The sequence below is a fragment of the Coregonus lavaretus genome (assembly GCF_964263955.1).
Source record: "Coregonus lavaretus genome assembly, chromosome: 13".
Taxonomy (NCBI): domain Eukaryota; kingdom Metazoa; phylum Chordata; class Actinopteri; order Salmoniformes; family Salmonidae; genus Coregonus; species Coregonus lavaretus.
In genome coordinates this window covers 45,882,280-45,895,395 of record NC_140000.1, presented here as the reverse complement: position 1 = coordinate 45,895,395, position 13,116 = coordinate 45,882,280, and the positions used below count along the sequence as shown (strand labels likewise).

Here is a 13,116-nt window from a genome sequence, read left to right as displayed (position 1 = left end):
GTTGTATCACATTTCACTTGTCAAGTCTGCTCGACAGGGTGAGTGCATCCAGCTCCTTTAGCAGGGCAGGGCTGGGGGCGGGGCCACGGGGGCAGCAGCTGATTGGCCTGCGGAAGGCGGTGTACCGGGCGCTCCGCTCAGCCTTCAGAGCCTCCCGCCGAGCCACCTGCCACATGCTCAAAGCATATCCTTCACACACACACAGAGAGAGAGAGAGGAAAATGTGTTCATTTTCAAATAGAGAAGGGATATTGCCAGACTAAACTTATGCAGGAATTAAACAATACAAGCACTAAAGATAGATTTCTACCAGTAACCCTTGAGTGAATGTGTGTTAGGATATATTCTGTTTGACCAATTGGCGGGTCATTTAGTATATGAGTGTCAATCTGTGAGTTGATGGGCTCCTTAACTCGTACCCACTTATCCACTGAACTCTGAGATCGACAATGTGACCAACTACGTGTCTGCGGTGCCTCTGAAGGAGCTGGGGATGGGCCTGGGGACAGAGCACCTGACTGACGAGGAGGCACAGGAGCTCACCGATGACTACAGCCTCCCTGCCCTCAAGGTGAGTGAGTGAGTGAGAGAGATTCAGAAGTGTCTTGCTTTTATAAAGACAGTGGAGGAAAGAGCATGATGAAAAGAGAGGAAGACAGATAGATGGAAGAGATCATTTAGATGCAGGTTGATGGTGAAATGACAGGCAATAGGTTCAGGGCATTGTCAGAGTGAGGGTGTTAGCTACTCTGTTTGTCCCTGTGGGCTTGCTGTCCTCCAGGTGCTGTTCCAGCTGTGGGTGGGGCAGAGCTCAGAATGTTTCCGTCGATTGGCCCTGCTACTGTCGTCACGACGACTGGAGGAGCCCAGGGAAGACTGGGTCGAAGGCGAAACCCCTCCTCCGCCCATACATCGCTCTGTTGCCACGGTGACACAGCCTCTCCACGGTGCCCTGGCCGGTTGCCTAGGTGACATGCAGCGTAGCTACGAGTTCCACCGGTACTTTGAGACGCAGCACCGGACGCAGGGCTCGGACAGGGTGGGGCGCGCTCGACAGAAATGCAGAGAGCTCAACTCACTGCACATGTCTGTACGCAGCCTGCAGCTGCATCTCAAGGCCCTGCTCAACGAGTGAGTCAAACCTAACCCCTTAGTCAACCCTCACCCTCCTAACCCTAACACCTGTTACTCCATACCCTCCTCAACCGTCAGTCTAAAGACGTCAGTATGCTTCAGTTCGGCTGGCGCCTAGCCGAGAAATGAACGGGTATGCTCGCATACTCCCTTAAAAGACCTTCACTTGAAAATTTACATTTACATTTACATCATTTAGCAGACGCTCTTATCCAGAGCGACTTACAATAGCGACAATAGTACTGTTTGTCCATTTTGAGACGCCGTAGCCAGTATACACTTCCTCAAAATAGTCAGAAATCTGTCATTAATTTGGATGTTTTGTCGAGGAGATCTTAGTCATGCAATTTTCTATCTAACTAAGATGTTTGGTGCAGTATTTCTCAATGAAGAAATGCGCATGAAAACGAGTCATCTCTTGTTTAATAACAACAGACTTTATTGAAGAATCCCTACTGTTGACCAATCACCGACAAAGGGAAGTAGACTTCGGCTATCAAGTTAGGCTTGCCTCTAAAAAAATGTGTGTGCCCGAACAGCCAAAAAACTAAAAAACAAACAAAAACGTCTCAATGTTGTCATAATAAACGTACAAAGTCGTCCGAACTGTTTCGGCTGGGAAGCATGCGGATGCCTTTAGCCCCTTTTCCATACCCCACTCACCCCATCCTCCTCTCCCATCCTCTCCTCACCCATCCTCCCCTAACTCTCCCCTCATCTCACCTCCTCTTCCCCCCACTAGGATGATTATCCTGGAGGATGACCTGGAGAAGCTGATGGTGACCAAGGAGGCGGTGGAGGTGACTGTGGAGGGCTACCAGGACATCCAGGAGCGTCTCAGTCACCTGCAGCCCCACATGCAGGCCAGCGCCGGATGCTGGGAGGACACCGTGGGCCAAGTGGAGCGCATGTTGAGGAGAGCTAACACCTGCCCAGGTGAAGAAAGGTTGCAGGTGTTACACACACTACCTTTATTAGGCTTAGGTAGTTAACGCAGCTGACCAGTTGAGGTGACAGGCCCTGATGTTGGGTCTGAATACTGGACCCAGGTTTCCATGGTTACAGTGGAGGGGTTATTTTTAGTCAGGACTCCACCCCCCCACCCCCCCGCCCAGCACAGAGACAGAGAGGAAGTGGCTCCTTCAAATATAGGATAAGAACCAGAGCTTGCAGGGGAGGGAGGGAACAATGACCTAGTTTCACCACAGACTGTTTCAGCACATTGTAGAGGTCTACTCTTTGGGAGCAGGGAGCAGGTTGACTGACTCAAGAGAGCTGAACACGGTTGAAACAAACAGATAATTGTATAAAGTGGTATGTCTGCATTTGAATGTGTGTGTATACTTACCTGTATGTGTGTGTAATGTGTTCTATTCATCCTGTCTCTTTCAGGAACTCCTGAGGGTCCAGAGCAGTGTCTCCCTCCTGTGCCCTGCACACCTGTCCCAACCTACACCCTCATCCTGGACAGGGACCCTGTGCCTGAGGAGCAGGTACTGAACCTCATACCTCACTGTGGATCTACACACACATACACACATGCAACTAGGTGCCTGTATTGTGTGTCTTTATGTGTAATGGGTCTTTCCTGCCCTCTGATTGGCCAGGAGCTGGAAGCGTACGTGTCGGACTCAGAGGATGAGAACGGATGGGCGGGGTCGGTGGTTGACATGCTGTCTCCCGAGGAACGAGAGCGCCAGCGGCGGGAGAGGGAGGAGTCTCGGCGTGTCCTATCGGAGCTCAAAGCCGTGCTGGGCCAGCGGGCGTCCGAGGGCGAGAGAAGGAAGTGGAAACAGCTGCTCTTCAACGACCAAGGTCTCTCTCCTCCTACCCACAATGCACCTCTCTGCCGCTCCTTTAGTTCTCTGTCTCTCTCTCTCTTTCTATTTTTAATGATGTTTTACTTCCTTTTGTCTCCTAGCGGCGGTGATGCCTATCGTTTCCGGGGAAACTTCCGCTGAATTTTCTACAGAATCTCAGACTCCCTCCGACCCATTGGACACTCTGACCCTTGTGGGCATGGCCAAACCAGGTGTTGCCGAGGGAAACCACCTATCGGACAGGCTGAACGACGAGGAGGAAGACGAGGTCAGGGACGAGCGCCCCCTCACAGAGGCAGAGGAAAAAGCACTTACAGAGTTCTGCTGTGGTGAGGCGGAGGAAAAGGGGGAGGAGGGTGAAGGTGGGGCTTCGGTCCCAGATGGGACAGGCGGGGCGCAGCTCTACCAATACGACGGGCTGCCTGACGAGGGGGCGGGACTGAACGGGCCCGACCTTCTATTGCAGCCCCGGATTCCCGCCATCACGGTGATGGACAGGCTGACGGAACTACACGGCTCGGCGACGCTCAGCTTTAATTCCGCCCTCGCCGCCCAGGTGGCGGCACATTCGCACACCTTCGCCAACATGGAGGAGCAGACGTTTGGAGACAGCGGAGAAGAAGAAGTGGTAGAGGGAGAGAGGCGTTCGCTGCCTGATGGGCAAACATCTGAGAAGGATTAGAGCCTAAACCCTCCTGCTTTACGGAGCTTTGAACAGAACAGATATGGATAGACAGCCAGGGTTCCTGTATTTATGTCTGACCCCACTCCTGGGTTATTTATTGCGGCTGTCCGTTTCCTTGGCTCCATGGGTCTCTGTCATGTCTTCATCGGTGTGTGTGCATGATTGGGTGAGTGCCTGCGTGTGAGTGAGAGAGCATTGTGTGTATGCGATGTCTGAGTGTGTTTGTGAGTTTTAAGAAGAGCACTACACCACTTTCTGTTACACTCCTCCACCCATCCGTCCATACTTTACCCACAATCCCCCTGTGGCGCTCTCCTGTGCTACTCAGGTACCAGAACCACAACACAAACTCTGACCTCACCGTCACAAGGTGTTCAGTAAAATCCTAAGGATCCCCTGTAGCTGTTAGAGGCAGAGAGACTTGGTTATAGCATCAAATACATTTTCTCTACCTATTGACCAGTACCTTTCCATGATATGTCAACGTTGCCTAACAGTTTAGAATATTGGTGTCTGATTCAAAAAGCCTAATTAGCTAAATCATTATTATTATTTTTACCACATCACTTCCTATATGACTCCTGTATTGAAAAGCAGAGTCTGATGTGTGGTTGCTCTGTTGAATGTGTGCCCGACAGCCCAGGGTAGAATGCTCAGGTACTGAATCACTGACCGAGGGCTGAATGTAAGATGTTACTACACACACACACACACACAGATGTTACTGCACACACACACCACGCTGTAAAAGGGGAAGGAGGGGTACATTTCAAAGAGAGCAGGGGGAAAGCTATTTTTATTATCACTGTTTTATTTCTGGTCTGCCTCTCTGAGTCTGCACTTATATGCACTCCCCATCTCACTAGGAATGGCCCTGTAACTGCAAAGATGTGTTGGCTAAAACAGCTGTCACTCAACCCACAGCAACCAATGAGCAGACAGAGACATCAGAGAGAAGGGTGGACATAGTTGACCTTGTAAAATGGACTAGCCTACCAGATTTGGAAATATTTTGATATATTGAGTGTTGTTTTTATTTGAGAGAAGAATATGGTCAGGCAGTGGATTGCTGTGAAATGAAATTCATCCCCATCCACTAATGAACCAAACACATTCACAGTGCTTATTTCCCCAATGGTCTCGTCAAGTGCTCCTCTCATGCTCATCTGATGCAGGATACAGGATCAATGATGCCCCAATGAAGAGTCTATAGGGGATGATAACTGGGTGATTATTGAGGTAAAGTGTTGTACTACCTCATGCCACCTCTACTGCACCTACTATGAAATATGTTCCGCAGGGGTCTGTAACTACATACCTACTACATGTATCTCAAATCTGAATGGTCTGCAGTGTCAGAACGTTTTGGTTCCGTCTTGTGTATAACTGTAAATGTTTCCATGGAGATTGTACCACTGTATCTCTCCCCTGTCTCGGCATCTGTGTTTCCATAACGCTCACTCACTAGAATGTGATCCAACTCTGTTGATTTGGGGATTGAGTTTGGGACAGTTATTACGGAGTGTCCTGGAATGCTACTATCGGTGATTACAATTAATTTGAGTGATGATCGATGATGATGATCGAAGGACAGCATGTGCTTATTGACTGCACTGATGATTCCGCTTGTGTGTGTCGGGGTGTCTGACCACCCTGAGGTGCCCCCTCACTGTGTCTGCCTTGCCTTGTCTTGCCCTACAGTCCTCCGCCATATGTCCCCTTCCTGAAGTGAGTTCTGTCCCTCCTACATTTCATTTGTAAAATAAAATGCTATTCTGGAGCTGACTGTCTTTTGTCTCTCTCTTTTTAGATCGGTCTCTCTTTCTCTCCGTCTTTCTCAGCTGCCTGAGACTGACCCTAATCCCAGGGGGGAGGAGAGGAGTGGTAGGGGGTGAGGGTCAGGGTAGTGTGAGGGTTACCTGATATCTTTTGTGGAGTCCCAAATTTGTCTGACCTAGAACAGCTGGTGATCCCTGTACCACATGTAAGACCCCGACCCAGAGCACAGACACACACACACGTATCTCTCACACATTTAAATGCATTTAGCTGTTGTGAATAGTCCCATGTTAACGTCCTATACAATTAGTGTGTGTGTGTGAAACTAAAACCTCAAGGGTCTGTCTGAGATAGACCAAACAGCCCTTCTAGCTCTTTTGGGTGTCCCTGTGGGAGTGTGTGTCCCTTTCCCCCCCTGTGGGAGTGTGTTCCCCCATTCCCTTGGACAGCACCTCTAGTATCAGCCACCTTGTGAAACACAAGACCAATCAGCCCATTCAGACTGCAGGAAAACAGAAAGAGAGAGGGCTGTCTGACATACTTACTGAGGATGGTTTCCCCTGGTATGGAAGTACAGAAGGAGGCATTATTAGGGGCAGAGCAAAAACGTTCATCCTCACACTGTGAAAGCCACATTGGGACTGAACAGAGCAACAGTGTGTGTGTCTCCAACAACCCAGCTGTCCAATCATTTTAGAATGTTGTACTTCCATTCCTCTCCCAAAATAACCATTGACCACAGAGCAGGCAGGCACAGCTTCACGTCTTTTTTTAATTAGCCTCAGCATCCTTATACATGTAGCAGGCTGTCAATACTCTGAACTGGCTTCCTCTCCTAATGTCCAGAGACTCCAGATGAATGGTGAAACTGAATGGTGGAAGCCTACCACTGGGGATTTGCTGCTTCCTCACCTGGCTTTCCCAGTTCTCCCAGATCAGGGAAGGAAAGGAGCCTAGGGCAGGGAGCATGGAGTCTGCAATTCTTGAGAGAATTTGGAAGCTGGTAGCTATAGAGTTCTTGTTGTGTGGTGACTGAAGATTATAACATTGCTCCTGCTCCTGGAATAAATGTATGGAAATATATTGGCCCTTCTCCAAATAACTTGTTACCTAATATTAATACAATGCTCCCATCTAGCGGCCAATATTTTTTAGTCGTAATAATAAAAAATCAAGGTTATTAAAATGTATAGTACAACATATTGGTATAACAAATAAACCAGGTTTGTTGAATCCGGGCTGTTCACTGTGTATGATATTGTGTTTCTGGGATACATATTTTAGGAGAATTGTGATGGTGATCAATGAATTAATTCCTACATCAATTTTGCATTCAGTGAGCACAGCACGCGCTCAGCTGATTCGGCAAGTTTCTCACTCAGCTTTCCCACAAACCACCGCGCTTCCTTTTCCACTAAGCGCCTGCAATCATGGCGGATGTGGTGCAGGAGCAGGTACCAGAGCAGAAGCTCGAAGAGGAGACGGTCCTGAACGGAGATGCAGAAGAGAAAGAGGAGGTAGCCAAGAAGAAGAAGAAAAAGAAGAAGAAGAAGTCGGCAGCCCCCGGTAAGAGTTGCCGACAGGGCTGTTCCCGCTGAGCCGTGTATGGATGAGTGTGCCTTGTGAAACATGCGCCAGGCCTTATGAAACACGCCTCGCTCTCATTACACACGGATAGCTAAGCATGGAGCGAGACTTCTGTCAAGCCGATCAGGAGGCCGAAATGTCAGTAAACAGACGGAAGTAGTCATACAAACAAACGTAGTAGTTAGTTAGCTAGCTAGATATCTTTCTAGCTTAGCCGCGGTTCGTAGTCCTTTGCTGGCATGTGCCAGAAGTCGCTAGCAATTTCAAAGCCAAGTTTTCTTGTTTCATAATGTGTGGTGGAATGCTGTCATGTTAACGTTAGCTTTCTTACATAAGGTAAACGCCAGAATACAGATTGACTACGATCTTGAGGTTGTAACTATCACAGACTATGATCTGTTTCATAATAATGTATCTATTTAACACTAACTAGTTACGCATGATTGACAGCAAAGATTGGCCCGCTGTTGGCTAGCTAGCTATGAAACGTCAAGAAACGGTTTGATTCAGACAGCATGCTCATTGAACTCTGCGAACTTACTGCTGACATAACGTTATCCTCAGCATGTGCTATTTAGAGCAACCCGTCTTCTTGTAACAACGTGAACTAGCTACAGTTCGCATGAATTCTGCTAATGGATGTCAGACAGTTGCCCTTTAAATTGACATACACAACATTTAGCTTGTAATGTCCCCTCGTTCGTTACAGCGTGTTTACATCAGTAAATCAGGCTTAGCTGCGTGTGCTGGCCCCAAGGTTATACACAGACGTTAATACTCTCCCCTCTCCTGCCAAGTCCCAGACCTCAGGGATGCACTTTGCGGGATGGGATCATTGTCCACTGTCCAAAAGCATCACTTCACTGCTGGACAGTACCTTCCCTTGCATGCACATAACACATCTCTCATCTTCCCCTTCCCAGTGTCTCCTGGATGCTCTCTGTTGTGTGTGATGGAGCTGTAGTCGCCATGGCCGCCATGTCGTGGTTAGTAGGATGTATAGGATGAGCTCACCAGTGTGTATCTGTCTCTATGCGTTTTATGACTGCAGCAGCTGGCACTGAGGCTGAGGGCGATGGAGTGGCTGACATCACACAACAGCTGGAGAAGCAGGCTCTGGAGGACAAAGAGAAAGAAGAAGATATGGAAGATGGTAAGACATCGTAACAGTACTCCACTCTAGCCTAGTACTAGGCAGCCCCTGACCTAGAACCACATGGGCCGAGCTCCAACCATGGCTCCTCACACCCTGCTGCGGAGCACCTGAGCTGGGTTCAGTCCTGTCGTTGCTCCCCGTGACCCAAATCCTAACCATCCTAAACCTTAACCATCCCATGTCTGACCCATAAGGACGTAAGTCTATCTCCAGCACAGAGATGACCTTACACATAACTACTTACACATCTACCAATACATGGCCTGCTGGGAGCTGATAAACTCTGGTGTTACATTACATGTGACAAAATGACATCAAATTCCTCTCTGTTTCTCTCAGATGGAGACGAGGGGGAGAACTCAGCAGGCAAAAAGAAGAAGAAGAAGAAAAAGAAGAAAGGACGTGAGTTGGTCTTATTTCCTTGGACACTTGAGAGTTCTGGCTTTCACTTTGTCTGGTCATGTATAGGGTGCAGTGGGAGAGTAGCCTATGATCTAGTGATGGATATGACTGGCTGGATTTCTGCCATACTGCTGCACTCTGGAGCATTACCATAACCCTGCAGCCCCCCTCAGGTCCTCGGGCTAATAGGCACACTTTGCTTTTCCCAGAATATTGCTGTGTCACCTCAGGAATGACAACTCAAACTTTCTAGCTAGTTTATGAACTGGTAATGAGCGGTTATGTGACTGATTGTTTCTTCCTGCCTTTCACAGCCAAAGTTCAGACTGACCCTCCGTCTGTGCCCATCTGTGAGTTGTATCCAAGTGGAGTTTTCCCCATCGGTCAGGAATGTGAATACCCCCCATTACAGGATGGGTAAGATTCATACACGCACTCATACACAATCTCACAAACACCTACTCTTGGCTTGGTGTGTGGTTCGTACCTGGTTAGTGTGGTAGCGGTGCCCAGCCTCTTATTTCCCAAGCACTGTGTTATACTAGAGTGGCAGCTCCTCTGATCATCATGCTGTACCTGGCCCAGCTGCAACACAAACTAGTAGCTACTGGGGAGACCGGGGAGGGAGCTTTTCAGGTTTGAGTTTGTTCTGAAATAATCAGTGCTGTCTGGCGTACATGCATCAGTCAGTGTGGTTATCAAACAGAAGTGACAGGGTGATTCTTAACCTTGGATCTCTTCACTGATGTGAAACTCATTGACATAAAGGGCTCTTAAAGATGCGCTATGCAGAAATCACGCCGCCATTTCCTGGTTGCTAAAATTCTAAAAGTTCACCTACTTTCAGTTTGTGACAAAACAAGCAAGTATAGTGTAGAGAATCATTGTACCATCTAAACTGCTGTGAAGTATATTTTCATAACCAAAAAGATTGTGCTTTCAGCTGTTTTGGAGCTGGTGTACAAAACCGAAAGTAAAAGATGCAAAAACAAAACTTAAGAACGGGAAGCATAGAAATAGCGCACATAGAACAGATCTACCGCTTCTTAGACTTGCTTTCAATGAGAATGATAGATCTATAACACACAGATTGATTTATTATCTAGTCATGCTTGCATTGATTCCCCTGGGTGGTGGAGCAGGAGTAAGATGTATGCGTGTGCACTGACTTGGTTGTTGATCCCCAGGGTAGTCGTGCAATGACAAAATGTTTGTGTGTGCTAACCTCATTGCTGATTCTCCTTGTGAATCACGCGCACAGTGATGGGAAGAAGTGTGTGTGTGTGCGCTGACCGCTAACCTTGTTGCTTATTCCCCTTGGTGCAGGCGTACCGCGGCGTGGAGGACCACCAATGAAGAGAAGCGGGTTCTGGACAAGGCCAACGAGGAGGTGTGGAGCGACTTCAGACAGGCTGCTGAGGCCCACAGACAGGTCCGCCAGCACGTCCGCAGCTTCATCAAACCTGGCATGACCATGATCGACATCTGGTGAGCCTTCATCATCATCATCACAGCTGGGATGTTGCTTTCTATTTGTCAGTCTTTTCCCCTTGCGTTCCATCTCTCTTTTGCATACATCCGTTCTTGTGCTTTCATCCCATCTCTTTCTGTATAACTAATTTGTCTGTGTGTGTGTCTGTGTTTCAGTGAGCGGTTGGAGAGCTGTTCTAGGAAGTTGATCAAGGAGAATGGTCTTAGTGCAGGCCTGGCCTTCCCTACCGGCTGCTCTCTGAACAACTGTGCAGCTCACTACACCCCTAACGCCGGAGACCCCACCGTGCTGCAGTACGACGACGTCTGCAAGATCGACTTCGGAACACACATCAACGGTACACCCCTGCCACAGTATATGCACGGTTCAACGGACACACACATCAAAACATACTTGACACACAAACATATACAAACGCATATCAACGCACACACACAACTAGCAACTCAGACCTGTAGGATGCTGTGCTCACTCCCACTGTCTTTTCAGGTCGGATCATTGACTGTGCCTTCACCGTCACCTTCAACCCAAAGTATGACAAATTGCTCGAGGCCGTGAGAGACGCCACCAATACTGGAATCAAGGTCCGACATCCATTCACACACCATCCATTTCTGAGGCCCCTTGATATCATTTGATGTAAGTGTAGTTCAGTCTCATCTCAATCATGCTTCATCATTCTGCAGTGTGCTGGAATCGACGTGCGTCTGTGTGACGTTGGCGAGAGAATTCAGGAAGTGATGGAGTCGTACGAGGTGGAGATTGACGGCAAAACATACCAAGGTACTGAGCTGCTGAACACACAGTGAATTTGTGGTTGTCATTTATGATCCATGATAATTACTCACTAATGTTAATTTGGATAATTTCCAGTGAAGCCAATCCGAAACCTGAACGGCCACTCAATCGGCCAGTACAGGATACATGCCGGCAAGACTGTCCCCATCGTCAAAGGAGGAGAAGCTACCAGGATGGAGGTGTGTATCTCTTCCTGATGCTACAATTGAGCGTTTGACGAGCAATGAGGGAGATGGGGAGGTTAGAAAGGGCTGCAGAGTAATGTGCTGTGGGAGGGTGACCGAGTAATGATGCTGAGTAATGATGTGCTGTGGGAGGGTGACCGAGTAATGATGCTGAGTAAATGGTGTGCTTAAGGACCGTGCCAGGTCCAATTAGCCAGTAACACAATACCTGTACACCTGAATTGGTGTCTTGGATGATCAATGAATTTCTATAACACAGGATTGCCTGCCCCTGTGTATTTGGTTGACTGCAGCAATGTCTTCCTACCCCAATAAGTGTGTCCTTTTCTGACTGATTACCTCTTTTGCACCACCAGGAGGGAGAGGTGTATGCCATCGAGACGTTTGGCAGCACAGGGAAGGGCGTGGTCCATGATGACATGGAGTGTTCTCATTACATGAAAAACTTTGATGTGGGACACGTCCCAATCAGGTAAGTTGGTTGTCTGTGTGAACACTGGACTGTGTTGGGCAGCTCTGAGACTGTGTATTCCACAGAGGTTGTACCCTCTCTCTCCCTTCCTTCCCCCAGACTCCCCCGGGCGAAGCACCTGTTGAACGTGATCAACGAGAACTTTGGCACGCTGGCATTCTGCCGGCGCTGGCTGGACCTGCTGGGGGAGAGCAAGTACCTGATGGCCCTGAAGAACCTGTGCGACCTGGGCATCGTGGACCCCTACCCCCCGCTCTGCGACACCAAGGGCTCCTACACCGCCCAGTTCGAGCACACCATCCTGCTTAGGCCCACCTGCAAGGAGGTGGTGAGCCGAGGGGACGACTATTGAATACTGAACCCAACCTGATTCGAACCGCACCACAACCCCTCCCCCTTCACCCCTCAACCCCCCCCCCCCCCCCAATACAGAGAATAGACACACTGAACCATCTGCCTGCACTCTAACAGAAAAACAGCATCTAAATACAGGACCTTGTTTTGGTCTCTTCTTTCTCCTGCCTTGGCTAGAGCAGCCAGTAAGGGCTATGAAAAATGCTGCTGTAAGGTACCCCACAATGCATTTTTACCGCTACTTAAGAGCGAGCATGGAGGGACTGGCTTACGTAGCAGCGGGTGAATCTTTTTTCCTCTTTTCTTTTGGTGACATTGAACCACAAAGCTTAGTCGTCATTTTCCCCCTTGCTAGGGGGATCTGTGGACACAGAGGGGTCTCTCTGCAATCTTTTGAAGCCAGACCTGCCATAGAATATCAAATGATCTGTTACAGTTCAATTGCTTAGAACCCCCAGTATTTAGATCCAGTAAGAATGTGAAGAAACAAACCTTTCCTTACCAAAATAAGTACCCTCCTCTCCCTCTAAGTATGCCCAGGGCCTGGAGTGTTTCCTCATGTGACCTGATCAGGAAAAACTCCTGGCCTTACGGCTATACAGTTCCTGGTTCAGACTGCGGTCTTTCAGCCTGACCCTACAGTGTTCTGGTCATTAGTAAGTTAGAACCCAGTCACTCGGTTGGTGGTAGGCTGGATCGATTGCTCGTCAGAACCCTGAAATTGTACAATTCTTCCGCTTTTGAGTTCTGGGTGGGAACGATGACGACTAGAAAACCATGCATCTACAGCTGTATGTTTGGCTTCATTATACCGCTACAGGGAGGGGACTCTGCACTCCGCTCCTCCAGTATTTGTTTCTTAGATATTTGTAAAATATCTTTGAAATGGCTGCTGCCACTATGTGTACCACTTAATTTTGAATTCCCTGGAAATGTTTTTGTAAGAAGAAAATTGAAATAAAAATGTTGCTCTCTGTATTCCTTCACTGAGAAGATAGTCTTGATTGGCTGATGGGGTTGGATAATAGATGGAAGGATGAGCCCTCTGTTCCTACACAACCTTGCAGGCATCCAGTAGATTCTAGCAGAGGAAGAAGCGAGAGATTTCACTCGCCAAAATCTGTCCAAAGCATTTCTATGAGCTTATCGCCTGCCTTCCCGCCTTTTGGGACAACGACTCCCGTTGTAAGGGCGGAGACATGAGCATCTCGTCATTATATACAAATCTCTGATTCTAGTCGAGCAGGCAGCC

General features: G+C 48.4%; 2 protein-coding genes across 3 annotated transcripts in view; both read left to right on the top strand.

Annotated features, from left to right (window-relative positions):
- LOC311139671 (vezatin-like) overlaps nt 1–5,419 on the top strand; it is a 12,041-nt gene extending 6,622 nt beyond the window's left edge. Inside the window, 7 exon segments of the mRNA XM_084174592.1 lie at nt 26–184; nt 424–571; nt 782–1,131; nt 1,877–2,070; nt 2,527–2,627; nt 2,742–2,949; nt 3,056–5,419. Coding sequence (XP_084030718.1) covers nt 26–184; nt 424–571; nt 782–1,131; nt 1,877–2,070; nt 2,527–2,627; nt 2,742–2,949; nt 3,056–3,636 — 1,741 coding nt within the window. The 3' untranslated portion in view covers nt 3,637–5,419.
- A 1,410-nt stretch (nt 5,420–6,829) lies between these two features.
- Nucleotides 6,830–12,857, top strand: LOC311140395 (methionine aminopeptidase 2-like). 2 transcript variants are annotated; one of them, XM_084175430.1, is made up of 11 exons: nt 6,830–6,984; nt 8,057–8,158; nt 8,501–8,563; nt 8,878–8,980; nt 9,890–10,051; nt 10,211–10,392; nt 10,545–10,639; nt 10,742–10,838; nt 10,929–11,032; nt 11,395–11,510; nt 11,610–12,857. In XM_084175430.1, the coding sequence occupies exons 1-11, from the start codon at nt 6,849–6,851 to the stop codon at nt 11,860–11,862; spliced, it is 1,413 nt and encodes a 470-aa protein (XP_084031556.1). In that variant the 5' UTR covers nt 6,830–6,848; the 3' UTR covers nt 11,863–12,857. The 2 variants fall into 2 exon arrangements, with proteins under 2 accessions (XP_084031556.1, XP_084031557.1); XM_084175431.1 differs by having other exon boundaries at nt 6,836–6,984; nt 8,060–8,158.
- Nucleotides 12,858–13,116: the final 259 nt, after the last annotated feature.

Bases quoted from the DNA above. Each gene is read 5' to 3' on its own strand.
- LOC311140395 (XM_084175430.1), top strand. From the start codon at position 6,849: ATGGCGGATGTGGTGCAGGAGCAGGTACCAGAGCAGAAGCTCGAAGAG. The intron at 11,033-11,394 runs GTGTGTATCTCT...TTGCACCACCAG, and splicing joins GAGAAGCTACCAGGATGGAG to GAGGGAGAGGTGTATGCCAT. The intron at 11,511-11,609 runs GTAAGTTGGTTG...TCCTTCCCCCAG, and splicing joins GTGGGACACGTCCCAATCAG to ACTCCCCCGGGCGAAGCACC.